We start from the raw sequence: 27,729 nt of genomic DNA on the forward strand, positions 1-27,729 counted from the left end.
AAAGAGACCGCTGGGAAGGACCACTTAGTTATCCTTCCAGATGCTCAGGCTCAAAGCTTCATCTCTGTCTGGCTCCTTGCTTCTTCTCCTGCCTCCCAAAGGATCTTCAGTAAATCCGACCGCTTCTCACCTCCTCCATCGTCATGCTGGCATCCTGGCCTGGCTCAACTTTTCATCCATAGCCCTTCCCACCTTCCAGTCTACCTTTTGGTTGACTTTTTTAGTTTGTTTACTCTGTTGCTTTCCCAGAGAATAGCGTTTCTGATGTTTGGGCTACTGACGTTTGGGACCAGATAATTCTTTGTTGAACAGGGCCATCCTGTGTATTGTTGCATGTTGAGCAGTATCCCTGGCCTCTACCTGCTGGATGCCAGTAGCGCCCCCTCCGCCAGGTACTGGCAGCTGAAGACACATCTCCAGGTGTAGGCAGGTGTCCCTAGGAAGGGAAGGGTGCAGATTCACCCCCAGTTAAGAACTGTTGCACCGAGGGGTGCCTGGGTGGCTCAGTTGGTTGGGCGTCCGACTTTGGCTCAGGTTATGATCTCGTGCAGTTTGTGGGTTTGAGCCCTGCATTGGGCTCTGTGCTGACAGCTCAGAGCCTGGAGCCTGCTTCCGATTCTGTGTCTCCCTCTCTCTCTGCCTCCTCCACCCTGCTCAAAAATAAATAAAACATTTTTAAAAATACTAATAAAATAAAACAAAATAAAAGTGTTTTACATTTCACAATTAAGTATAAAGTTTGCTGTGGGCTTTTCATGGGTACTCTTTCTCAGCCTAAGAATATTCTCTTTTGTTCTTAGTTGGCTTGGGGTTTTTATTCTTGAATAGAGTTGAATGTTATTAAGTACTTTTTCTGTATCTATTAAGATGATTATTCCTTTAAGAAAATTGATGGTAATTTTCTAATGTTAACTCAGTATTTCATTCTGCAATGAACTCAGCGTGGTGTTACTATTTGATTTTGGGGGGTAGATTACTGGATTTTATTTGCTAATATCTTCTTTCTTTTTTTACATCTGTGTTTATGTTTGTTGCTTTTCCTTTCTCACTATTCTTGACTGGTTTGGGATATACCTAGATGTTACGCTGACTTCATAAAATGAGTTGGGGAGTATGTCTTCTTCTTCTTCTTTTTTTTTTTTTTTTTTTTTTTTTAGTTTATTTATTTTGAGACAGATAGAAAGGAGGCAGTGGAGGGGGAGGGGCAGAGAGAGGGAGGGAGCGAGAGAATCCCAAGTAGGCTTCATGCTGTCAGCACAGAGCCTGATCCCATGGATTGCAAGATCACGACCTGAGCCAAATATCAAGAGTCAGACACTTAACCAGCTGAGCCACCAAGGCGCCCCTGGGGAGTATGTTTTCTATTCCCTAGAAGAGTTTGTGTGAGATTGAAAATATCTGCTCCTTGAATGTGTTTGATATTTAGCTGATGTTTTATGATGACAGATAAACTATTTAACCTCCAGATATGGGATGTATATTTTACTCTGTGGAATAAGACTGCAGAAGTGGGTATTTGATTCATTACCTCTCAGCAGCTTATCATTCCTGCCCTTTTGGCTAATCTTAAAGTTACCGTATAGCTGTGAGTTACTCATTTGCCTCTGGCCTGGAGTAATAAAGTTGTTCCACAGATGAGCCAGTGTCGTGAGAACTAGGGAGCATATCTAGTTTTGTGAATGCTTTTGCCTTTTTTCCTACTGTACAGCCAGAAGGCTGTTGTTTCCTATATATAGACTAATTAAATTTCTGTTTATCTTCCAGAAGTGATAGACCTTACTCATGATAACAAAGATGACCTACAGGCTGCCATTGCTTTGAGTCTGTTGGAGTCCCCCAACATTCAAGCTGATGGAAGAGATCTGAACAGGTTATTTATGCAATTTATCATCTTTACTCCTCTCAATAGTATGTAGGTCAGAGGCAGTAATAGTTGTGGATGCCACTGAGGGACAGTTCTGCCAAGCTCTTTTAATTTTTTTTTTAACGTTTTATTTATTTTTGAGATAGAGAGAGACAGAGCATGAACAGGGGAGGGTCAGCGAGAGGGAGACACAGAATCTGAAACAGGCTCCAGGCTCTGAGCCATCAGCCCAGAGCCCGACGCGGGGCTCGAACTCACAGACCGCGAGATCATGACCTGAGCCGAAGTCGGCTGCTTAACCAACTGAGCCACCCAGGCACCCCCGCCAAGCTCTTTTAATTGCATCCAAATGAAACTTTTTTAGGAGAAAATTTAAATTCCCATTAGCTTACTTTTTGGTTTACTTTTTGACAAAGCCAAATATGGCAAAGGTCTTAGAGTAGATGTGGTCTTTGAGTAGAGGCCTGCAGGCCTTCGTAGTTTGCACTTGAGAGGGAGAGAAAACCCATCCTAGTACAAATGTCTGACAGTATGTATCCCCTTCATAAACTTGGAGGCTTCGTACACATTGAAGGTTATGTTGTTGGCTCTTTCAAAATGAGTTAACGCTCAACTACCCCGTCTCAGAAGTGATCACACATATCTTTTTTGAATTAGTACTAATTTGATGATTGACTGGTATTGTTCATAAACATCTAGTTCCAGTGGAGGCCTGTCAGTTTCTGGATATGTTTATTCCCTCACACTGCTGAGTTGTTTCAGGAAAACATAGGGCCAGGTTTTGTGTGCTAGGCAATTTGAAGGCTCTTATCTCTAGCAGAGTGTCTCTCTTGTCTCTCTCAATGGCGAGGTCTGAGATAGGTCACTGTTGCTGAAATCTGAATCTTTTGATACGGCAGCGATAAATAGTCTTGAGTGTCAGCTCGGTTCCATCATGGACCTTATTGGTAATAATCTCTGTTACGGAAGGATTAGCATCCATGTCTAACCCTTACTTTTCATTTAGATTATAATGTTATAGCTACTATATAGCCCAGTGATTACCCAGGAAATAGTGTATCTGGCATTTTGAATTATCTATGAAAGATGACCATGGTTCTCCATATAATACATTGTTCTTTAACTTTTTCCTTTTTTGTTGTGTGGTATGTTGGCACACTATAGGATGCGCGAGGCAGCCTCTGCAGAAACTAAACGCTCAAAGAGAAAACGCTGTGAAGTCTGGGGAGAAAATCCCAATCCCAACGACTGGAGGAGAGTTGATGGTTGGCCAGTTGGACTGAAGAATGTTGGCAATACATGTTGGTTTAGTGCTGTTATTCAGGTATGATGTGTTTAAGAAACAACTGTGTCTTCTGGAAACAACTTTGTCATTTATCGAGTTGAAATGTGAGAAACCCAGCTTAGAGAAACGGAAGCAGAGGTATAAGACTGGTGTTTTCCCGCATGGCATTGTTGTGTTTTGCTCTCCTGTGTTTGGGTCTAGATGCTCTGGTGTCTAAATTAGGCAACGCTAAAAACAAAATATCCTGTGGTTGCAAATTCGTTTGTAAATATGTCGAATAGGTGGTTTGGATCAGCATTTTGACTGAAAAACGTATTACAGCAGAGTTAATAAGGAGAAAGCAGTTGGGACACAGATACCCAGGCAGGAAAAGATGGCGGCCTGGAAAAGGGAAGCAGTATAAGCCGTGGAAGGAGAGAAAAGCTTTCTAGAGTTATGCAGGAGATCAGATCTACAGGTGCTGGGGGAGAGGTTGGATAGAGGGGATATGCAGGAGACCGCCGAGAAAGACTCCGGGGTTTCTAGCTTGAGAAACTAGGTGGATGATAGGATGGTTAGATGCCAGAAGAGGAATATTTGGGTGTGTGTGAAGAGGGGGATCTCACTTCAGTTCTACACATGCTGAGTTTAAGGTGCGACACGGAGATGCGTATAAACCGGTACTGACTTGAATCTGCCGTTCAGGAAAAAGATGTGGGCTACACATGCCACTGTAGGAGTCAGTGGCTTATACACACGGTGATAGAGCCCACAGAGTTGACGAATTCCCCCCTCGAGAGTGTTGCCTCTCTGGAAGTACCTCCCAGGCATCTTAAACTTAATAGGGCCACAGTGTGGCACCTGATCCTGCCCCTCCAGTCTTCCCCTTTGTGATACTTGACCTCTCCCCAGCGGCTCAGCCAAAAACGGAGGCCTGCCTTTCCACACGTAGGATCCAGATTCTTGCAGCTTACTCTGTGCCTGGCCCTGTGTTAGCACTGGGGAAACAGCAGTGAATAAAGGAAAGTCATTAACAGAGAGTTTACTTTGAAAAAAGCAGGATGGGCAGTAAATTATACATATCAAGTGGTGAGAAGTGCCATAAAGATGAGTGAGGGTAAGAGGAGCTGGGCAGGGAAGGAGGCCTCTCTGGAAAGGAGGGCATTTGAGCAGAGACCTGAAGGAGGTGAGGGGATGGGCCCTATACTTACATAAAGGGCACAGTAGGCAGAGGGAACAGCAAGTGAAAAGACCCAGGTTCAGGAGTTTGTTTAATCTGTTGAGAAATAGGAAGAAGGCAGAACTGATTGCTTACGGGCAGGGAACAGACAGTGATGATATCAGAAGGGTAGTGGAGGTGAGGCGGGGGTGCTCAGCATCACGATGAGGGCTTAGGAAAGTGCAAAAGTATTGGAAGGTTTAGAGCAGTGAAGTGAGCTGATCTGCTTCCATTTCACGAAGATGGCAGGCATCTGTGTTGAGGGTAGCATGTAGGAAGGAATGTGGACTTCGGGACCACAGTCAGTCCTTTCAGAGAGGAGGGGGGAGAGGCTGAGGACCCTGCCTGCCCTCCCACCCTCCTCAGCCTTCTCGCCTGTGGGCATATTGAAAGGCGTAGAGGGGGCTCTCCGCTGTCAGCACGGAGCCCACTCTGGATCCTCCCTCTCTCCATCTCTCCCCGCTCCCCTGCCCACGCTGTCCCTTTCTCTCTCAGAAATGAATAAACATTAAAAAAAATTAAAAAAAAAAAAAGGCACAGAGAGGTTCACAAAGTAAGGTTTCTGAGAAAGCCCAAGAAGACAGGATCTAGAGCCTGGAGGGAGGGATCAGCCCCGAGTAGGAAAAGGGCAGGGGAGTAATAGGGGAGAGGAGAAGGAAGAAAAGCACATTGCAGATTACAGCTGAAGTGGCTTCAGATCATCGTCTCTGTGAGATAAGCAGCCATCTTCTGAGTCCCTGGAGAAGGGATGGCGGCGGGTTAAAGGGGCGGTTGCTGTGGACAGTGGAGGCCAGTCGGCACCAGAACACAGTAGTAGGATTTCTGCGAATGTGAAGGTCTGCTTGAGGGTGTTGACCTTACATGCGTACCGACATCAGGATGGCCTGTTTTATCAGGACTTTCTCTTAGCAGCGCTCTGAGACTCTTAGGTGGAAACTGAACATTATTTAGGTTGGGGGCTTTGCTGGGTTTGATGCCAAGGGCAGTTTGGGGATTTCATGGGGGATGGTTAAAGACCATGGAATCAGAGCTGGAGACAGGAAGGGACTGGTGGTCAGGCAGAACAGAAGGGAGTCCGTTGGCTTGGGTCTTTGACAAAGTCAAAGAACAGATGTCCTCTGGGTAATTGGATCAGTAACGCTGGAAGACAGGTTGCGGTTCAAGAGTGGGCTTTTCCGAATTTGTGATCTGAGAATTGGCCACTTCTCCGGAATTGATACATCCTGCGTGTGACCTCAGACGTGGTCGTAGAGATGGAATGGAGGAATGTGTCCCTAGGCATAAGATGCTCACAAAGCCAAGGGGTCCCGGGCTGAATGGGTGTGCTTGTGTTCCCTCAGCAGATGTTAGTTGGAAACCCACTGTGTGTGTAGCCCTGTTCTAGGCCCTTGAGATAAAAGAATGAGTAAAACTGACACAGAGCCTTGGGCTTGTGGAAGTTAAATTCTCGTGAGGCAAGACACACAAAGAGCAGTAAAGTGGAAAAGTAACTAGTTAACTAAACTTACAGAACACATTAGGTGGTGATCACCGTGATAGAAACAAGAGCAAGGTTAGGCATGGCCGAATTGCTGCAGAGGGGATGGGAGAATCAGGGCACAATATAAACTGTGCTGCTTAGGCCTCGCCCAAGGGAGGAGGTTGGAACAGATGCCAGATACCTGAGAGGTGATGGAGTGAGCCAGGCAGCTTCGGGGGAGAACACTCCAGGTGGAGGAAAGCACAGAGCAAGGGCCCCAACGTGGGAGTGGGCTTGGTGTGCTCATGGCGCTCAGGAGGCCCGAGGGGCTGGGATTCCAGGAGCAGAGGAGGGAGTCACTGAGGGTTCTGAGCAGAGCAGTGATGAACTCTGACTCCTCACTGTGGCTACTGTGGGGAGAACAGAATGCAGGTGGTGAGGGACAGGTGGACAAAGCTACGCAGGAGGCCGCTACAGTTGCCCACGTGAGAGGTGATGGTGGCCTGGACCCAAGGCTGGTAGCCTTGGGGGAGGTTGGATTCTTGATTTATTCTGAGGGCCGAGCTAACAGGATGTCCTGTTCTGTTGGGTGTGGCCAGGACTTGGGAGAGGAAGAGCTGTTGCCCTGTGGCAGGTGTCCGTGAATCAGCAGCTTTATTTCTGTCGTCTCAGGAAGACAGAGGAACCTATGTGGCAAGTGAATTGATCCGGGCAGGGAGGGGGTCCCTGGAGGCAGGGAGACCATGAGCAGTGACCCAGGTGAGAGGTGAGGGGAGTCTGATGAGCACTTGGTAGGGATGGTGGGGAGGAGGGAGTTACGAAGAGCACCCCCCGGAGGCAGAGTCCAAGTGACTTCTTCCTCAGTGGATGTGGATGGATAACAAAGAAAGGATTCGAAGATCCCTCTGAAGTTCTACACTTTGATGAGTAGAGGAGGAGTGTGTAGTTAAGTGACACAGAGAATAGAGGAGAAGCAGCAGATGTTGGAGGGTCGTACTGACGCTGGATTGGGAAGCGTAATGTTAGCTCACACTTAGATGGCTTTTAAGATGCCAGTGTCTTTGAGGAAAGCCAGATTCCGGTGAAGGAGAGGAGGTGGAGCGGAATGACTTGTGAATGTAAGGCCGTTTTCCTCGTGGTGGAACAGAAGCCCTGGGAAATGGTCTGGTGCAGTGAGCAGAGTGGGAATGACCACGGGAAGGGGCAGGTGAGGTGGGGAGAGAGGGGGGCAGGTTGAGTGTGGAGCAGAGAGGTCTCGCCCTGGCTCCAGGTAGACAGACCGTTGGTGCCGTAGCATGACCAGGCTTCACCAGCACTGCCCGGCGGGACGCTCCCCCTGGCGGTTGAACCCCAGTCGGGTCGTCATAGTGGGAGGGAAGCCGCAGGCCTGTGGTCTGCCTGGATGCTGCTTCCAGGCTTCCAGTGAGCAGGCCTGAGGGGTCTTCATCTGCGGAGTCCATGGGGATGAGGAGTTCTCTTCATACAGGGGTTTGTAAAAACTTGAACCCTCAAGAGATATTCATAGTCGAAACATGTATGACTTACAGACAATAAACCAGAGATATCTGCTGTTAAAAAAAAAAAAAAAAAAAAAAGAATGGTTCCTATGACAAAGTGGAGAATAGCACCCACTGCTATACTTGGCCCCCAGCTTTAGAAATAAACGTTACAAGTCCCTGGACTGCCTGGTCCCTAAACAATGTGCCATATTGTCTTATATATATTTAACCTTATTATCAACCATTTCATACTCTGTTTTTCTGGAACTTCGACCTCCACAGAACACAGCTCTGAGATTTCTCCGTGTTAACCTTGTAGCTCTTAGGCATTCAGTTCCACTGCTGTGTCTTAGTCCACATTCCAGAAACATTTTCTCTACAATATTAATGACTACATAATAGCCTATTGTGCACATGTACCATAGCTTATTTAATCTATCTCTGTCGTTAGCCATCATGTTGTTTCTGGTTTTCCCCTAAAAGGATTCATTTGGTCAGCTAAATTCTTACACGGAGCCATCATCATTTCTTTAAGCATAGAAGTAGAAATAGCAGGTGACAGTCATACGCGCTTCTGAGGTAAAAGAAGTGTCTTTTTTGCTGCAGTTATTTTGAAAGAAAGGCTAGGAATCTCTTTCTTTATTTCAGTCTCTCTTCCAACTGCCTGAATTTCGAAGACTTGTTCTCAGCTATAGCCTGCCACAGAATGTGCTTGAAAACTGTCCAAGTCACACGGTGAGTTGGTGTGGAGAAATCCTCACTCTTGCTTAGTCCCTTGCATCCCAAAGGCTTTGAAATTTTGGCTAAAGCTGACAGCTGTGATGTTTTTTGGCTCGTGCTAGTATTTGTTTTCATTTCCAAATGGCCTTTTTCCTTCTTTGTGACACGAAACAAGGGTCTGCAAAAACGTAAAGTTCAGTAAAAATAAAATTAGACAAGCGTATCCAAGAAAGCGGTCGGTCGTCCTGGCAGCCTTGACTTTTCTGCTTCTGAGCGGAAGGTTCAGAAACACTCGTTCTGTGTGAGGGGTCCCTCACTGCTCATTAGCAGCTGAGGCCGAGTGATGCAGAATGGGTGACCTGGTGCCAGAGGCCTGGATCCTTCTAGAAGAGCCTGTGGTGGGTTCTCGCCAAACAACGTGGCCTTCTGCCGGTGATCTAACCCTTCCCAGGATTTCACCTCGGGGATGCATTTTCCTAACAGGAGGGAGGGCAGCAGCTTAGGAAAGTAAACATTTTTGCCTTTCTGACAGTATTCCCTTTCAGGCTTCCACATAGATAGTCTTCAGTTTAAGGCAATCCCCACACGGACCTTATAGAGTTTGGGTCACATAGTTTGAGTCCCCACTGCTCTAGATCTAGGTAAATATGAATTAGGGAGGGATCAGTGACAACGCTTCTCTTTCGTATGTTATAATTTTCCAAGTGAAGGGTTGTAAGAGCACACGTTGCTGTCTCCTCTACAGGAAAAGAGAAATATCGTGTTTATGCAAGAGCTTCAGTACTTGTTTGCTCTGATGATGGGATCAAATCGCAAATTTGTAGACCCTTCCGCAGCCCTGGATCTCTTAAAGGGAGCATTCCGATCACCTGAGGAACAGCAGGTGCGAGAAGCCTGTGATTCTCGTGTTTTCCCTCAAACCCTGTGATGTTTGAAGTCCTGCCTTGTGGATACTACTCTGATGTTGCCCCAGTTCAGCCATGTAGTCAGCCCTGAACATGACTAAGGACCAGACGTGTCCCGGGTCCAAGTACACAGGGGCTGTTGGAGGAGAAAGGAGGAGATTGGAAAATATCTCAGCGAATCATAGCAAAGGGTCACTGACAAAAGTAAAGCCCTTTGTCTGCACATTTGCCTTGGGATGGCCCCGATAGAAATCCTGTTTTTAATATCATCTAAACCTAAGTTCAGCAGCTTTTCTGAGCCATCTTTCTCTTCGAGGCAGTAGGACTTCCCTTTCCCGGCCTTGTGTTAAAAAACAGAGCTGTCACTATTAGAGCAGCGCCTTCTGTATAAAATTGATTTTTCCCTCTGTTTATCTAAAGGTCTTACAGTCCTACAAAGTTCTCAAAACATTTCATAAAACTTTCCTTTCTCTGTTCAGATCTCATATTATTCTAGAGCACTGTAGTCCATTCTGTGGACTTTTTTTTTTTTTTTAAAGCCTACCTGGAAGAATTTGTTTGCTGGTTGGTTACAAATAGACGTGGCCAGAAGTGGTGAACTTCCAGTTTCCTCTCTGGCCATAAGCTAGTCAGAAGCTGCCTTCTGTCTGTCTGCAGAAGCTGCCTTCTGTCTGTCTGCAGGAGCTGCCTTCTAGCTTCATGATATCTGTCCTTGCTTGGTAAAGAAGTCCTTTCACAGCAGTGGTGTCTTACTCGTTGGTGGGATAAGGGCAGATTTTCATTTCCTGTAGTGTTGGGTCTAACTCTGCTGCAATTTGTGCCTCTCTTATAGCAAGATGTGAGTGAATTCACACACAAGCTCCTGGATTGGCTGGAGGACGCATTCCAGCTAGCTGTTAACGTTAAGTGAGTGTTGAGGATTCGTTTGTACGGCCTTCCTGCTCACAGTGGTCCAGGGAGAACTGCAATATGGGGAAGCGGGGAATGGACAGGGTTTTGCTTCTCAAGCGGAAATTACTGGGCTTTGCCAAACTTCACAGGGTCACCATTCAGATACTTGTCATTTTGTATCCTCCTTGCCTTTGCTTTTCGCCTCTGAGGATGTAGATAAGCATCTTGACCCGCAGCTTTTTACCGAAGGGCCCGAACTCTTAACTTTGTTGAAGTCACAGCCCATGCTACAAAATGTATTTAAAAGTCAGATCAATCCTAGATGTGAGCGTGGTGGTAGCACATACATTGAATTTAATCATTTCAGTCACTGAAACGAATTTCAGAAGTGAAATTCCGGGCAAAGACTACAAGGATCCCTTTTCGAATACAGATGCTGAGACATTTTCTAAACTGTTTTAATGCTGAGTAAAAGACCTGTACATCATAGGACAGCTTTGTACGTGGAAGCTTACATAGTAACCATTTAAGATGGGCTTGTAGAAATAAACTGTTTCCCTTCATTTCTGTTGTGCCCCTGGGAAAACTTTGTGTTTATTTGCAAAACTGCTCAAGAGGGTTGATTCTTACTTCTGTCCTGTTCTGTAACTCGTATACATCTGTCACTTCTTATATATAATAACTGTATAAAGACACATGTATTTTTCTGCATGTGGGACGCTCCTGTTAGACTTTCAGCTCCTCACAGCCAGGGATCAGGCCCATATATTTGTTCCATGAGTGTTTAAACTGATTTAACGCGTTACTTATTTTAGACCATATCTGGCTCTTTGGAGGTCGATGAAAATGTACTGTTTTCGCTTTTGAATGATGATTAGGTTTAGTGCAGTGCTTATCTGATCCAAATGATAGAGAACTGTTTCCTTTTTTTAAAAGCAGCAATCCCAGGAACAAATCTGAAAACCCAATGGTGCAGCTATTCTACGGGACTTTCCTCACTGAAGGGGTTCGTGAAGGTAAATTCTTTCCTCTCAATGTTGATTCTAGACCTGTGACCGTATCTGTATTACTCGAAAAGGCTTTCGAGTCAGGCAGTCCCAGGTCTGAATATTGGTTCTACCTTCTTAGTGTGTGTGTAATCTAGACAAACGGTGTGAGTGCCTGGACCCTCAGTCTCTTCATCTGTAAAATGGGCATATATAGTGTCTGTCTCAGAATTGTTAGATTAAATTGTATAATGTTTGCACAGCCTACGTCCAGTGTTAATGTCCGTCACAGTGATGCAACTCAATTTTCTCTGTGTTGTTTTTTTCAATGTAATGTTTAATCTCAAAAGGCTTTATTGAGTTAGACTGCCAAAAAATGTTTCTCTGCTATGGAGGCTTATCTAAGCTGCATGTTGGGTGTGTAATTTTAATTCTTTTTTAACTGTGGAGAATTTTTAGCACACGCAGATAGAGCAGTCTAAAAACCCACAGGAACTCGGCAACCATTAGCCCATGGCCAGACATTCCCTAAGTCGTTTTTTTCTCTTACCCCTCTGATACTCTCTTCAAAACAATCCAATACCACTATTCACTCCAAAAAAGTAGCATTTCTTAATATCAAATATTTAGTCAGTGTTCAGATTTCCAAGTTGTTTTATAATTCTATATATTTGGGGGGAGGGGATGAGTGTTTATTTTTACAGTTTTAATCAGGATCGAAATGTGGATCATTTATATTTGGTTGATACATCTTTTAAGTCTCGTAACAAAATCCGTACACTCTCCCCCGTCTTTTTTTTCTCCTTGAAATGTATATTTTAAGCAACCAGGTTGTTTTGGGGTACCTGGGTGGCACAGTCGGTTAAGCCTCTGACTCTTGATTTTGTCTCAGGTCATGATCTCACGGTTCGTGGGTTTGAGCCCCACATAGGGCTCTGCGCTGACATCGTGGAGCCTGCTTGAGATTCTGTCTCTCCTTCTCTCTTCCCCTCCCCTCCTTGTGTGCCCTCTCGCTCGCTCTCTCTCAAGATAAATAAACTTAAAAAATTTAAGAAACCAGGTTGTTTTTGGGATTCCCCACAGTCTGAAATTCCTCCCCTTGCATACCCATGATACAGTTTAACACACTCCTCTCTGTTCCTCTTTTTACAAACGGGTAGTTGGATCTAGAGTTTGACCAGATTCAGGTGAGGCTTTTTTTTTGGCAAGACGAATTCACAAGGGATGGGATAGTCCTTGATCAGGAGGCACGTAATGTCTGGTGGTCTTTCTTTTTGTGAAAGAAAGTTCATGGCAGTCGTTTGTGGCCAGTACCGGGATCTGCTGGTCATCGGCGGTGGCTGCACAGGCTTACGTGCGCTTCTAACCAGTTCTCAGCAAGTTGCTGAAATAAGAAGATAACCTGTCTCTGTGGTGCCAGAACAGCAGGCTTCAGATAATACCAGTGATGTCTTTAAAAGAGCAATCTGTTTCTTTGCCTAGGAAAGCCCTTTTGTAACAATGAGACCTTCGGCCAGTATCCCCTTCAGGTAAATGGTTATCGCAACTTAGACGAATGTTTGGAAGGGGCCATGGTGGAGGGGGACATTGACCTGCTTCCTTCCGATCATTCGGTGAAGTATGGACAAGAGGTAAGTTGGACATTTTTATTTGCTGTGCCAGTGACAGGGCCAGTTAAGTAGGACTGAGCTTTTTGTCAAACTGTCTTCCCATCAGATAGTAGCTAACTTTACATTTAACACATGGTGAACCAGTCTGAAGTTTCTTACGAGTTGCTATGCATTAGTGAGTCTTAGTGTTTGATAAATGAATTCTTTACCGAAAGTGTGAATTTGAGTTAATCATATAAAGGTTGTATGCTGCTTCTGATGTTTTAAGTATGATCAAGTTTCTCTTTTTCTGTTGAAGCCTACCTGTACCTGAGTAGGGAGAACCCACTGCCTCCATATTTTCGGAGGGTAAAAGTACAGTGATTAACTCCTATGGTATGCCATTTAGAATATTTTCCCTCTTATAATATTTACTGTTCTTCATAGTAAATTCTGCCTTTGCTTTTAACATTTTTCAAGTTTAATATTCGTTTATTTTTGTGGGTTGGAAAGAAGGGGGGGAGTTAGAGGGAGAGCACTGGTAAGCAATACCTCAGGATTCCAGTTGGGTTAAGAATTAGTGAATTTGGAGCATCACTGTCAGTACCACACAGCTTGGATCATTCTCCTTTCATCACGTGTGTTGAAACGAAGCTGTGGGCTTGTGTGAGTCCAACGCAGTTGCTGACTATTTTTGAATCCACATCGGGAGCCTGACATGAGCCTTGTCAAAGTGTGCTAGGCAGCCATAGGGCAGTGTGGGACCTAGGCCAGAGCTGCCGGCTCCCGGCTTTCCAAGGAAAGTTCTAACTCAGGGTCGGGAGGCACAGCATTTGTCCCACGCATGCTCGGCTGATGCGTGCTCTTACAGAAGGGAAGCTCCTTAGATCTCTGGAGACCTTTATTCCAGAATGGGAACTCGGTATAAAAGAAAATAGAAAACTCTTATCCTTACTTAGATTGACCCTGAGGTAGTCAGGCTGTCTGGATTCACCTCATGCCAACAAGGGTACGTGGAGGGAGCTTAGCCATGTGCACCTTTGGTAAAGGGAGCCTTGTAAAGCTGTTCTTGCAGACCTCTGGCAGACAGGTGAATTGAGCAGGAATGCCTTTCCTGGGTTAGCGTTTCCTCATTTGGGATCAGGAACAGTTGAGATCTTTTTTATAAGTCTGTGCTTTCTTTTCTTGAAACTCAAGGTAACATCTAGGTAGTTTGACCGGGCCCCTTATAAGACATCTGTGAATTCTTAGAATTCAGAGGTTTTTTCCAGAAACTTGAGCCCTCATAATCATGAGGCCATTTCAAGTTTCTTTTTTAGAAATAAAGGGGATTCAAATTATGTTGAATAGCTTGTGAACACACATATTAGTGTTTTGAGCTGATTTCATGGAGATAATTGTCTCCTTAGTTATATGCTGCTTAGGTTGTAATTTCTAATTCTTTGGTTAGGCTAGCCATTTTCTTCAGGTTTTGATCCTCTTTTGAATACTGATGACTTAGTGAATCAGTTGTGTAGATTCTTGGTGCAGTTCATGCATTTAAGGGTGGTTACTTCTGAGGACGATAGTTGAGTAAAATGTTGACTGGCTTGTAAATATGGAAACTTGAGGAATGTTTAGCCATATTCTCTAAGAGGGCATGATTCTAAGTGGTCATTTTAGTATTGGGGATTAAAAAAAACCCAAAACTCCAGGGTGAATTTGATTTGAATATAAATTCTATACCAGAAGAAGAAAGTTTAAATCTGGCTTTTGCTATTTCCTCAAATTAACTTCTTTATTTTTGCTTCTGACATAGCGTTGGTTTACAAAGCTGCCTCCAGTGTTGACCTTTGAGCTCTCAAGATTTGAGTTCAATCAGTCGCTCGGTCAGCCAGAGAAAATTCACAATAAGCTGGAATTTCCTCAGATCATTTATATGGACAGGTGAGTTCTGTGATGGGTTGTCTTCTTGATGTATTGCAGAAGGAGAAGGGAGAGTTTACTAAGTGTATTGTGCATAGGAGTCCCCTGGAGGTTTTGATAATATGAAAATACGGATTAATGGAATTCATTGGATCTAGGGTAGGGCCCAAGAATTTGCATTTCTGAGAAGCTCTCGGGGTGATGCTAATGATGATTTTGATCTGGGGACCACAGTTTGAGTAGCTAGGCTTCAGGTGAAAGCCTGCTAATTCTCGGGTGAAGAACAGTGTGTGAAGTAGCCACAGTGTATTTCTTTCTAATCTGAATACCATTTGTATTCCTGGAAAAGAAAAATCCTAGACAGACTTACATTATAGGATTTTAGTCTTTTTAAGGTCTGGTTTATCAGTGTATGGTTTACATGCAAAACAATCGTACATTCTTAGGTGTGCAGCCAATGAGTTTTAGTAAAATAATATTGTCAAGTAACCACCAGCACAGTCTGTCATATTTCCGTCCCCCAAAAGGTTTCCTCGTGCCCCTTTGCAGTTAATCTGTTTTCCCCATCCCCAGGCCTTAGCAACCACTTAACTTGTTTTCTTGCCCTATAGTGTTGCCATTTCTAGAATGTCCCATTGTGACATCAGTATTCAGTATGTTCCCTGTTGTGGCTATCTTTTTACACTCAGGATTATGTTTTGGGGACACATCCATATTGAGTAGTACTCCAATGTAGCAGTAATCCAATATTTTTTCCATTTAACAGTTGACAGACGTTTCAGATATATCCAGTTTTAAGCCATTATGAATAAAGCTACTATGAATATTTGCCTAAAAGTCTCGGTGTGGTTTTTAGTGCTTCTGGGTAAAACACCTAGGAGTGAGATTGCTGGGTTGTATGAAAAGTATATGTTGAGGGGCGCCTGGGTGGCGCAGTCGGTTAAGCGTCCGACTTCAGCCAGGTCACGATCTCGCGGTCCGTGAGTTCGAGCCCCGCGTCGGGCTCTGGGCTGATGGCTCGGAGCCTGGAGCCTGTTTCCGATTCTGTGTCTCCCTCTCTCTCTGCCCCTCCCCCGTTCATGCTCTGTCTCTCTCTGTCCCCAAAATAAATAAATGTTGAAAAAAAAAAATTAAAAAAAAAAAAAAGAAAAGTGTATGTTGAAATGTATAAGAAATGCCCAAACTGTTTGCTCAAGTGTCTGTATAATTTTGCATTCCTACAGGCAGTATATGAGAGTTCCATTTTCTCCAAATCCTCACCCATAATTAGAATTGTCCATCTTTTAAATATTAGCTATTCTAGTGGGTTTGTAGGAATATCTTATTTTTCTTTTGATATATGTTTCCCTGATAGCTAACCATGTTGAATTTCTTTTCATGTGCTTAATTAATGGTCACTTGTATACTTTCTTTGGTGAAGTGTCTTTTCAAATCTTTTGTTCACTTTTGAATTATCTTCGTTGTGTTCATACTGAGTGGTAAGAGTGAGTTCTTTATATATTCTGGATACAGATCCACATATTTCTTGTCTGTGCTGTCTCTTTCATTTTCTTACCAATGTCTTTAGAAGACCAGGAGTTTTTAGTTTTGATGAAGTCTAATATATCAGTTTCTCTTTTACAGTTTGTGTTTTTGTGTTTTAACTAAAAGATCTTTGTTAACCCAAGATCACAAAGATTTTCTTCCATTTTTTTTCCTAGAAATTGTATAATTTTAGCTCTTATGTTCATGCATGTCTATTACCCATTTAGAGTTTATTTTTATATATAGTATGAGATAAGGGTTCTTTTGTTGTTGTTTTGTGTGGGGGGGTTTGTTTTGTTTTTTGCAGGAGAGGGAAGGGAGGCATGTGGATGTCCAGTTATTCCAGCATCATTTGTTGAAAAGACTCTCTCCTTTCCCCCATTGAATTACCTTGGTACTTTTGTCAAAAATTAATTAAGCATATATTTGTGGTTCTGTTTCTGGAGTCTCTATTTTGTCTATTGTCTCATCTTAAGCTAGTGCCACATTGTCTTGATTACTGTGGCTTTTTGTAAATTTGTCATCAGATAATGTAAATCCGCCAACTTTATTTATTTTTTTTTCCAAAATTGTTTTGACTATTTTGGTCTTATTTTGGTTGGTTTTACCTCTTTCTAGATAAATATTAGAATGAGCCTGTCAGTTATTACCAATAACTGTTGGGATTTTGATTGGCATTATGGTGAATCTGTAGATCAATTTGGGGAAATTGACATCTTAACTATTTTGAATCCTTCAGTCCATGAACATGGTATAGCTCCTTTTATTTGAATCATTAATTTCTGTCGACAGAGTTTTGTAATTTTAGTGTTCAGGTCTTACATATACCTGATTAAGTTTATACCTAAACAGTTAATGCTTCTGATGTTATAGTGGTTTCTAAAAAAGCTCTACTTTCCATTTTTTCTTTATAAGCATACAGAGATGCAGTAAATTTTTTCCCTGTTTTTGAATTGACTTTATGTCTTTTGACTTTACTAAATTCACTCACTAGTTCTGATGCATTTTTGTAAATTCTTTGATATTTTTTATGTAGACAATTTGTCATCTGCAACAAAAGGCAGTTTTACTTTTTCCTTTGCTTTCCTTTGTATGCCTTTTCTTGATTTCTTTTTTTTTTTTTTTAATTTTTCTTTCAACGTTTATTTATTTTTGGGACAGAGAGAGACAGAGCATGAACGGGGGAGGGGCAGAGAGAGAGGGAGACACAGAATCGGAAACAGGCTCCAGGCTCTAAGCCATCAGCCCAGAGCCTGACGCGGGGCTCAAACTCACGGACCGCGAGATCGTGACCTGGCTGAAGTCGGACGCTTCACCGACTGCGCCACCCAGGCGCCCCTTGATTTCTTTTCTCTTTTCTTTTCTTTTCTTTTCTTTTCTTTTCTTTTCTTTTCTTTTCTTTTCTTTTCTTTTCTCTTTTCTTTTCTTTTCTTTTCTTTTCTTTTCTTTTCTTTTCTTCCTTTCTCCCCTCCCTCCCCCTCTTTCTCTCTTTCTCTCTTTCCTTTCATACCTTCTTTCCTTCCCTTCCTTCCTTATTGCATTGGCCATGCCGCCAATAAAAACATTTAGTGGAAGAGACAGGAGTGGATATCCTTGAATTGTTTCTATTCTATTAAGTATCATGTTAGTTACGTGTTTTCATAGATGTCCTTTGTCTGTTTGAGGAAGTTCCTTTGTATCCCTAGTTTGCTGACACTGTGTGCTATCAATGCTTTTAAATGTAAATGGTGTTATTTGTGGTGTTATCATTTGCTTAGGTACATGTACAAGAGCAAAGAGCTTATTCGAAGTAAGAGAGAGTGTATTCGAAAGTTGAAGGAGGAAATAAAAGTTCTGCAGCAAAAACTGGAAAGGTGAGTCGTGATACCTTCGTGCTTAGAAATATAAAAGATAGAAGATTAAAATCAGATAATTTGCTTATGTTTAAAAATTAATTCAGAATTGAAGTATTAACTTGTGTGTTTTATAAAATAGCTAAGAAAAATTCTAAGTGTGAAGCAGTGTTTAAGATGAACTGGTAGTATCTATGGGCAAATAGTAGTCCCAAGGTCTTACAGGACTCAGTCAGGCAGTCAGTTATTAGCAGTGCACTAAAGCCCTTTACTCCATCTACTTCCCTTGTCATCTTTTTCACAAACATGAGAGAGGTAACTGTCACAGTACTCCAGTCCCTCTGTCTTGGGAAGGTGGAAGTATCTGGGAAAGATAAAAACAAAAACAAAATGCTGTTCTCCTTGGAGCATTGCTAAATGGTTCAAAGCGCTAATAGTTCTGACACATACAAAGTCCTTTCTCTTATGGAGGAATCTTTCCCTTTTTGTTTATTTGTTTTGCACTGACTATTTCTTTGGCATCACCCCATGATTTCTTAAGGAGGAGTCAGTGTAATTCCTTTCTAGTAAAGACAGATCCCAATGATTCAGCGTTTAAGAAGTAAATCCCATGGAATGTCATTTCCAGCACTTTCCATACCAGCTCTCCATACCAGCCCAAGACCCTGCATCTATAGGTCCCCATCTTTAGCTTCCTCTCTCTCACTTGGGAAGAGCTTGTCCACGATGAGAGTGATTAGTTTTCTACTTGTCTTAATATAGACTTAAACTGAGGATTAATTCCTCAGATACTGTCCTGGAAGTGATTTAAAGGACTCTACATGTGACTATATGTTACTTCTAAGGTTTCACTGATGCTTTGTAAGGCTGGAAAAATTTGTTTTTATAAGACCAAATATACCTGATGTATTATAACTCAGAAGAACTCAATTTGCCAGTAACCAACAGGGCATTCTGACTTACTTAGATTTTAAAACAGAGTATAGGAGCATTTTCTGTAGTATGATACTACTTAAAATAAAAAGGCTGTTAAAGGGTACATGGCTGGCTCAGTCGGTGGAGCATGTGACTCTTGATCTTGCAGTTATAGGTTTGAGCCCCACACTGGGCATAGAGATTACTTTAAAAAAAAATCTTAAAAAAAAATAAATAACTGACTTTTAATATCTCAGATAATTTTATTTGGGTAAATTTTTTTTTTTATTGCTTACCTAAGTGTGACATGCTCCTGGGAAAAAATACAAGACATTTTTTTTTTTTTAACGTTTATTTATTTTTGAGACAGAGAGAGACAGAGCATGAATGGGGGAGGGTCAGAGAGAGGGAGACACAGAATCTGAAACAGGCTCCAGGCTCTGAGCTGTCAGCACAGAGCCCGACGCGGGGCTCGAACTCACGGACCGCGAGATCACGACCTGAGCCGAAGTCAGACGCTCAACCGACTGAGCCACCCAGGTGCCCCAATACAAGACACTTTTAATGGATACTAGTAGGCAGTAGAACCGAGACGGGCTGGGTAAATTTCATAATTTGTTTTATACTCTTTTGTCCTTGAGTTTTCTTGCCAGGTGCGTGCAGTACTTATATCATTAAACAAAACAAAAAAAGGTCCACCCTTTCTTCTCTAAGATACCTCAGCATAAAGCCTAGACATCTTTTCTGAAACTACTTTCGCTCCACTTTTACTAGCTTAGTAGAGACGCTGCATTACATGAAGTAGTTGGTCTAAAGGAATTCAGTCAAACAGGAAAATGATGACGTCAGAAAATTGAAGATAAGTTTCTTAGAGAAAAATTCTCACCGAAGTTTTGTATAAGTACCCTACTAAAGTACAGCATACCTGGGAAGAGGTTTATGATGACTTAAATGATGTGTAAAATGATGACTTAAAGTCCCATGCCATATCATATCTTGGCTGCATTTTCAGTAAGAAAATGTTTCCTTTGGTCCAGGCCAGTCACGCATAAATTAATTCTTTCGACAAATACTGTGTGTTTCTGAACACACGTTAACCATGTCTGTGGTACAGATAAGAAGTTTAGGTCCTGGCCTGTAGAAGTTCAGAAGGGGGTAGATGGGGGCTGGAAGGAAGACTTCATAGAGAAAGTAGATCTTGAAAGGTAAGTCGAGTTTAGATAAGCCAAAATAAATGCAAGAAAATAAATTTAAAGAATAGTACAGTTCTCTAAGGTTCCTCTGAGTTTAAGTATTTGACATCCTTTTCAGTGAAAGCCTCAAGTCTCTGTGGCAGCCAGATGCTAATTCTCCTTCTTTAAATTAGTGAGGATGAAGTGTCTTTGCTACCTACCCTTTAACATATGTTTGGCTTTGAATTGCATTACACTTTGTTTCCCACTAGCAATTTCATTTCAAAATGCCCTTTAAAAAAAAAAAAAGTTTATTTATTTTTGACAGAGACAGAGACAGAATGTGAGTGGGTTAGGGGCAGAGAGAGAGGGAGACACAGAATCTGAAGCAGGCTCCAGGCTGTGAGCTGTCAGCACAGAGCCCGACACAGGGCTCGAACTCGTGAGCTGTGAGATCATGACCTGAGCCAAAGTCGGTCGCTGAACTGACTGAGCTACCCAGGCGCCCCTCAAAATGCCCTTTTTGATATGGACACAATTTTCTTTCTTCCTAGTTCTGTACCTGCTTCTTTCTTCCACTTTATTTGGAGAAGAAAAATACGAAGTGCCTCTCTATCCCTTTGTAAATGGAAGCCCATAATTATAGGGTTTGCCTTTACCAACCAGTCAACCAGTCCCATTTAAATTCTGTCCACTATAGTGAATTATAGAGTTTATGACTTTAACAGTGTATCTTTTTATTGGGTCTAATATGTGCTGGTAATGGCAGAATATTAGGTATTATTACAATAATTTGTTAATTATTTTGTTATATAATGAAGATATTTATTAATTACTGATCACAGAGAAGCTTTCAACAATTTATGGCTGGCCTATGCTGTTGAATGAGTGCATGAATAATAGGGTGCTGGGGACCCTGCAGAGGAAAGATTTGTCAGTTTTCTTAAACTCTGACCTTTATCAACACCTTCTTTTCATTTCCAGCTGGCTCTCTATCATTTTCCTTAAATTCTCAGTAGGGGGTCTAACGGGCAGCAAAGAATAACCCTTGGGTACCAGTTCACCAGTGTTATTTGTGGATCTGTGGATCTGAGTCCTGGTAATAAATCTATTTTTCTTGAAGACATAGAATTTACTTTTATGACCTGATCCTAGATGTGGTTTGGAATCAAGAGAACGCACAACAGATAAGACCTGAATTGGGAGCTCATTTGAAATGTTTCCTGCCAGGTGTAATCACATAGATTGTTACCAGTTTCTACTTTTGTAGTTAGAGAATTTTCGCCTTCTGGATTGTTTGAGTGACGCATTGAATACCATATAGCATTTAGGAATGAGCCTTTCTTTCCACGGACTCTGCACAGTGACAGACCTTTTTTCAGCAAGCCACAGAGCACTAGACAAACCTGGCCAGTCAGAGCACCGTTTTCTTTGCATCTTAGGTACGTGAAGTACGGCTCAGGCCCAGCTCGGTTTCCACTCCCGGACATGCTGAAATACGTTATCGAATTTGCCAGTACAAAACCTGCCTCAGAAAGCTCCACGTCTCAAAGTGACCACGTGACGTTACCGCTTTCTTCAGTGCACTGCCCAGTTTCTGACCTGGCATCCAAGGAGAGGTAATGAAAACAAATGTTTAACATAGTACACATGGCGGGAGGGCGGGGGGACACCTGGTTGGCTTAGTCAGTGGAGCATGCGACTCTTGATCTCAAGGTTGTGAGTTCGAGCCCCACGTTGGTGTGGAGATTAGTTAAAAATAAAATCTTTTAAAAAATACTGAAAAAGAAATAGTAAATGACTTTTTGTTTGTTTGTTTGCTTGTTTAATTTGAACTGTGCACCATCTTCCCACCTGGTGAGCACCCACTCCATTAGAGCTCAAGGGCTGTGAGTTCTTTGTCGTTGAAGGGATAAGTTTGCTCCTACTTAGGTGGGAGTATTCCTGATTGCCAGCAGGGCGCTGCACTCACTTGTCTTGCCCACAGGATGGTGGGGTTGTTTCAGAGGGTTCTGATGCATCTGCAGTGGTGTTCCTGCCCCACTAGGTCTACCTTGTTTTTAATTAGCTGTAAGCTCACTGCCACTCCAGCCCTGATCTTCCAGAACATCTCATTCTCACATCTGCTAAGGATACTCAACCAAGTTAACCTCAGGGAAAGCTTTATTCTTGAGTAGACAATTAAAACATGTGAAAAACAAACAAACAAAAAGCAGCTAGAAAGTGAAGAGGACAGCCCAGAGGGGCTTACCTAGTGCAGGAACAGGGAGGCCCAATGACACGAGCCCTCTGATTCTCTTCCAGCTCAGATCAGGATTGATGTATGTGTCCTGGCTAATCGAATCTCTAGAAGCCATTGAATAAAAAAAGTCCATACTTCATAATTATTGTTTCTATATATTTTACTCAGTCATCTGCATCGTGGAAACTCTGTAGTTGATTCCTTGATTCTCCCAGTCCAGTCTTCTTTGAACCCTTCTTCCTTGTCCCTTCTTTATATATATATATATATATATATATATATATATATATATATATATATATATATATATATATATATTTTTTTTTTTTTTTCTGTTTCCAGTTTTTTAAAAAAATTTTTAATTTTATTTAAATCCAAGGTAGTTAACATGTAGTGTAATAATGATTTCAGGAGTAGAGTTTAGTGATTCATCACTTCCATATAACACCCAGTGCCCATCCCAACAAGTGCCCTCCTTAATGCCCATCACCCAGTTAGCCCACCTTCCCACCCAACACCCTACCAGCAACCTTCAGTTCTCTGTATTAAATACAGTCTCTTACGGTTTGCCTCCCTCTCTCTTTTTATCTTATTTTTCCTTCCTTTCTACTATGTTCATCTGTTTTTTCTTAAATTGCACATGTGAGTGAAATCATCTGATAGTTACCCTTGTCCCTTCTTACAAGAAGTAGTTAGCATGAACCATAGACTCAGATAGATCTGGATTTGAATCCCATAATTTACTAGATGGGGGAGCTTGGGTAAATTGCTTAATTTTCTAAACCTTAGATAGTTATAGTTGTTGTAATTGGTGATAATAATAGTATCTGTCTCATCAGCAAGTTGTGTTAAATGAGACGATGCATATAAAGACTCGGTTTGGCTCAGTGCCTTTACTGAGCAAATATTCACCAAATTATAGCTGTACTTTTGCACATAGCAGGTAGTTTTATGAAGCACATTAACCGAGACCAAGCCATATTTTGGAAATTATCATGTGAATGTGATTTTTATCCTCTTTCAGTACAAGTAAAGAAAGCCCTTCTCAGGATGTCGAAGGTACCTTTTCTTCTCCTGAAGATTCTCTACCCAAGTCTAAGGCAATGAATAAGCCATTTACATCGTCGCGGTCTTCCATGGAAATGCCCGCACAGCCGGCTCCTCGAACTGTCACAGAGGATGAGATAAACTTTGTTAAGACCTGTCTTCAGAGGTGGAGGAGTGAGATTGAACAAGATATTCAAGGTTGGCTCTTTTAAAACTTGTCAGACTGTTACTCTTTCCCTTTCTGCCGGAAGTTAGGCATAAATGATGGAGAGAGGCATGATTCTGACGTGGGGATTGGGACTTCTTTTGCACTTTTGGTTCCTCCCATTATACAGCTGTGGAAAGACTCCTCCTAGAAACTCCTCAAAATTTCTAGGAACTCTTGGGACGCTTAGATGCACATGATCACCTTTGGCTAGGATTTTTCCGCATCTGCTGATTTCTGTTCCTGTAGTTCATGTGAACTCTGGCTTTTGTTGACCCAAACTTAGAATTTAGCTCTCTTAGATTTCCACTTTTAAAGACTTGTCTAGGGCTACCTAGCTGGCTCAGTTAGTTAAGAGTCTGACCAGCTCAAGTCATATTTCACGGTTCGTGGGTTTGAGCCCCATGTCTGGCTCTGCAATGACAGTGCATGAGCTTGCTTACGATTTTTCTCTGTGTCCCTGCTCACTCTCTGTCTTTCTCTCTCTCAAAATGAATAAACATTAAAAAAAAAGTCTTGTATGAAGTACGTTTTACTGAAGGCTAATTAGGCAGAGAATGAGCAGTGGACACAATGTAAAATGGAATTATTCAGCATTATGTTTTTTGTTTTATTTTTTTAATGTTTATTTATTTTTTGAGAGAGAGAGAGAAAGAGCATGAGCAGGGGAGGGGCAGGGAGAGGGAGACAAAGAATCCCAAGCAGGCTCTGCACTATCATCATAGAGCCTGATGCGGGAGTCGAACTCACCGAAATCAAGAGTCGGACACTTAACTGACTGGGCCACTGGGCGCCCCTTTCAGCATTCTGTTTTTAAAGGTCCTTTGGCATTGTCATCTTGTTGCTCACTTTCCCTCCTCCCCTTCCTTTCTCCTTTTATCTAGAGGGCAGAATGAATGAATGAATGAATATCATCATCATCATCATTAGGGACATCTGGGTGGTTCAGTCGGTTGAGCATCTGACTTCAGCTCAGGTCATAATGTCACTGTTCGTAGTTCAAGCCCTGCATCAGGCTCTCTGCTGTCAGCGTGGAGCCTGCTTCAGATCCTCTGTCCCCCTCCCTCTCTCTCTGCACCTCCCCCGCTTGCATTCTCTCTCTCTCTCTCTCTCTCTCTCTCTCTCTCTCAAAAATAAATCAACATTAAAAAAAAAAAATCAGATCAGTCAAATCACATTGGTCAAATCAAATCATCAAATCCAGATCGCTCCTAAGTTCTTATCACAGAAATCTCACCTCTTTCTTCTCCTCTCCAGTCGTGTATGAGGAACATACATTTTTACACCCAAAGTGACCCATTAAGGTCTTTTTCTAAACAGAGACTGCTTCTTTTGGGGGAAATGTTGGTGCCAATTATAAGAGAGAACTTTTTAAAACTTTAATGCAAATTGTGATGAACTAAAAGCCTTCATAACCTAAAGCATTAGCTGCTTTGAAAGCATCCAGTCTTTTGTGGCTCACAGAGAGAATTTGAAATCGCCAGAGCGCCAGGGATAGAGACACAGTACTTTTTGGTTGGCTGTATGGAACGAAATCATTTTAACTAAGTTTTTTTTTGTGTGTGTGTGTGTGTGTGTGTTTTTTTTTTTAACAGATTTAAAGAATTGTATTGCAAGCACTACCCAGACTATTGAGCAGATGTATTGCGACCCACTCCTTCGTCAGGTAGAATGAAAATTGATGGGAAAGTAGTCAAGGCATGTCCTCATGTGCTAATGGTAGATCAAAGAGAAAATTGGATAGTTTTCTTTGAGACTGAACGGGAGCCTCCCTGAGACCTAAGAATAGACTTAGGACAGAAATAGGTATTTTGCTGTTTATTTTTAGGCCCAAACAGGGAATATATCTTCTAACAATTACATTTAACACATACTTGTTTTGATTTTGCCCATGGTATTTTTTCATATAGTAGAAAGGTTTATTGTCAAGTGTTAAAAATTTCTCATAAAGTGGTAGTTTAAGTCATGTGGTGAGGAAAACCCCAGGCAGGGACTGGTTACCCACCCTTTCCACAGTATCCTGCCCTTGGTGATGCTTTGTTTAGCAGTGTGCTTTCAAGCTTCATTTCCCTCATAACTCCAGAACGGAATGTGGCCAGGGCAGAAATTCTTATCGTCCACATGCACTTTTGTTTAGAATAACCTTGTGGGCACAGAGAGGAAAAGATGCTCCAGCCAGAGGCTCGTGTGTGCAGGGTTGGAGGAGGAGGAGAGCTCTGTCTGATTCCAGGTCTCATGGAGGCACAGTAGGAACGCGCCATGTAAATCTTGGGTTTTCTTCATTTGCTCTTCCGTATTATTTCACAAATTTCACTGCCATAAAAACATGCCAAAATACTGATTGAATACAGGCTTAACTTGACTCTCTGGCTGATTTTCCTTTTTCCTCAGTATTTACTTGGCACCTTAAGTATTGCTCTCTGTGTTCTCCATATTGAAAAAGAACAAATGCTTTTCAAACATTGAAACAAATAAGTATGTCGTTGAAAGGGTCTTCACCCCAGAGAGGTGGATGGATCCCTTGGAAGAAGAAATATGAGGACCATATGACTGATTCATGATGAAGTGTGCTAACTTGAAATTTGGTACAAAATAAAATCCGCACAGAGCAAGACCAGTACTAAACTTGCCACATGTCCCTAACGCAGTATACCTTTTCTCAGCAGGAGTGGTGAAAGTGATTCTATTTTTTAGGTAAACTGAGTTTGGAATTGGGAGGATAAATAGGTCTGCATTATCTTTGACTTCAGCTCTGGGATTTTAGGAATTTAAAGAGTCATCAAAGATGCCATCTCGTTCGGCCATGTGGTTTTAAAGCTTCATGAGTTGAAACATAATTTGGTAAATTCCAAGGCTGTGTTTTGTTGCTTCCTATGGAATCAGCAAGATGTTTTGATATTAACCCCATATCAAACACATGTATAAAGAGGCAATTTTCTTATGTCTCATAGTTGGCAGTAAGCTTGAAGTGTAATAGCCTACACTTTCTCGTTCACGTTGCTTAACCTAACTCAAGAATATGCCTTCTGCTCTGCAGGTGCCTTATCGCTTGCACGCAGTTCTCGTTCATGAAGGACAAGCCAATGCTGGACACTACTGGGCCTATGTCTATAATCAACCCCGACAAGTCTGGCTCAAGTACAATGACATCTCTGTTACTGAATCTTCCTGGGAAGAACTTGAAAGAGATTCTTATGGGGGCCTGAGAAACGTTAGTGCTTACTGTCTGATGTACATTAACGACAAGCTGCCGCACTTCAATGCAGGTAAAAATAGCCTAACGGAAGCTCGAGATGGGGAGAATCTGTACTGCTCACAGAAGGGAACAACCTTGTAGTCTTTTTGTTTTTGTTTTTAAACTAGAACTTGGGGCGCCTGGGTGGCTCAGTCGGTTAAGCGTCTGACCTGGGTTCAGGTCATGATGTCACAGTTCCTGGGTTCATGAGTTCAAGCCCTGCGTTGGGCTCTGTGCTGATAGCTTGAAGCCTGGAGCCTGCTTCAGATTCTGTGTCTCCTTCTCTCTCTGCCCCTCCCCCGCTCGTGCTCTGTCTCTCTCTCTCTCATAAATAAATCAACATCAAAAAAATTTTTTTAAATAATTAAACTAGAACTTACTTTTTTTTTTTAATTTTAAGCTAATTTATTTAGTTTTGAGAGAGAGAAAGAGTAGGTGGGGGAGGGGCAGAGAGAGAACAGAGAGAAAATCCCAAGCAGGCTCCACACTGCCCGATTCAGGGTTCATGCTCAAAAACCGTGAGATCATGACCTGAGCCGAAACCAAGAGCCGGTTGCTTAACCAACTAAGCCACCCAGGCGCCCCTGAATTAGAACTTACTATAAAGTAATAATGCACTTAAAAAATACAGTGCAAAATAGAATGAAAAGAAATAAGTTTGCTTTCCTGCTTCTATCCTGGAGCCCAACATATATCTGTTCTTTAGGTTTCTTATGTAGTATTCAGGAAGTGATCTAGGCACATGCTAGGTTTTATCTATCAGTGTCTGTCCCCACCCCATTTCCCCCCCCAAATGGGATATTTTTCCATTCTATCCTGCATCTTTCCCATCACTCATGTGTATTAGTGATCTCTCTCTCTGTTTTTTTTTTTAAAGTTTATTTATTTTGAGAAAGAGAGAGAGCATGAGCAGGAGAGGAGGGAGAGAGAATCCCAAGCAGGCTCCACGCCATCAGTGCAGAGTCCGACGCAGGGCTCAAAATCACCAGCCATGTGATCATGACATGAGCTGAGACCAAGAGTCAGACACTTACTTAACTGACTGAGACACCTAGGCGCCCCAATGATCTCTATATCTTTATAAATAGAACCAACTCATTCTTTTTAACAACTACATAATAATTCCATTGCATGAAATATGTATATAATTCGTTAAGCCAGCTTCCCACTGATAGACTTTTACATTGTCTCTGATTTTTTTTCTTTTTTAGTGCCATCTTTGTGCACATGGTTTTGCGTCCTTTGAGAATAGCTAG

At 42.3% G+C, this 27,729-nt stretch overlaps 1 protein-coding gene across 6 annotated transcripts in view; it reads left to right on the forward strand.

Annotated features, from left to right (window-relative positions):
* Window positions 1-27,729, forward strand: part of USP28 (ubiquitin specific peptidase 28) — a 66,734-nt gene that overhangs the window by 27,756 nt on the left and 11,249 nt on the right. For 2 of the 6 annotated variants that reach the window (XM_086679074.1, XM_086679076.1), the window contains exons 4-16: window positions 1,765-1,870; window positions 3,029-3,188; window positions 7,954-8,040; window positions 8,771-8,908; window positions 9,763-9,836; window positions 10,758-10,837; window positions 12,290-12,438; window positions 14,195-14,322; window positions 17,583-17,678; window positions 21,187-21,363; window positions 23,011-23,231; window positions 24,834-24,904; window positions 26,276-26,504. In XM_086679074.1, coding sequence (XP_086535200.1) covers window positions 1,765-1,870; window positions 3,029-3,188; window positions 7,954-8,040; window positions 8,771-8,908; window positions 9,763-9,836; window positions 10,758-10,837; window positions 12,290-12,438; window positions 14,195-14,322; window positions 17,583-17,678; window positions 21,187-21,363; window positions 23,011-23,231; window positions 24,834-24,904; window positions 26,276-26,504 — 1,716 coding nt within the window. Of the gene's footprint in view, window positions 1-1,764; window positions 1,871-3,028; window positions 3,189-7,953; window positions 8,041-8,770; window positions 8,909-9,762; window positions 9,837-10,757; window positions 10,838-12,289; window positions 12,439-12,715; window positions 12,793-14,194; window positions 14,323-17,582; window positions 17,679-21,186; window positions 21,364-23,010; window positions 23,232-24,833; window positions 24,905-26,275; window positions 26,505-27,729 lie in introns of those variants that run through there. The other 4 variants (XM_086679073.1, XM_086679075.1, XM_086679077.1 and 1 more) reach the window with 3 other exon arrangements.

The sequence above is a fragment of the Puma concolor genome, chromosome D1 (assembly GCF_028749965.1).
Source record: "Puma concolor isolate L17-30 chromosome D1, mPumCon1.1.hap2, whole genome shotgun sequence".
Taxonomy (NCBI): domain Eukaryota; kingdom Metazoa; phylum Chordata; class Mammalia; order Carnivora; family Felidae; genus Puma; species Puma concolor.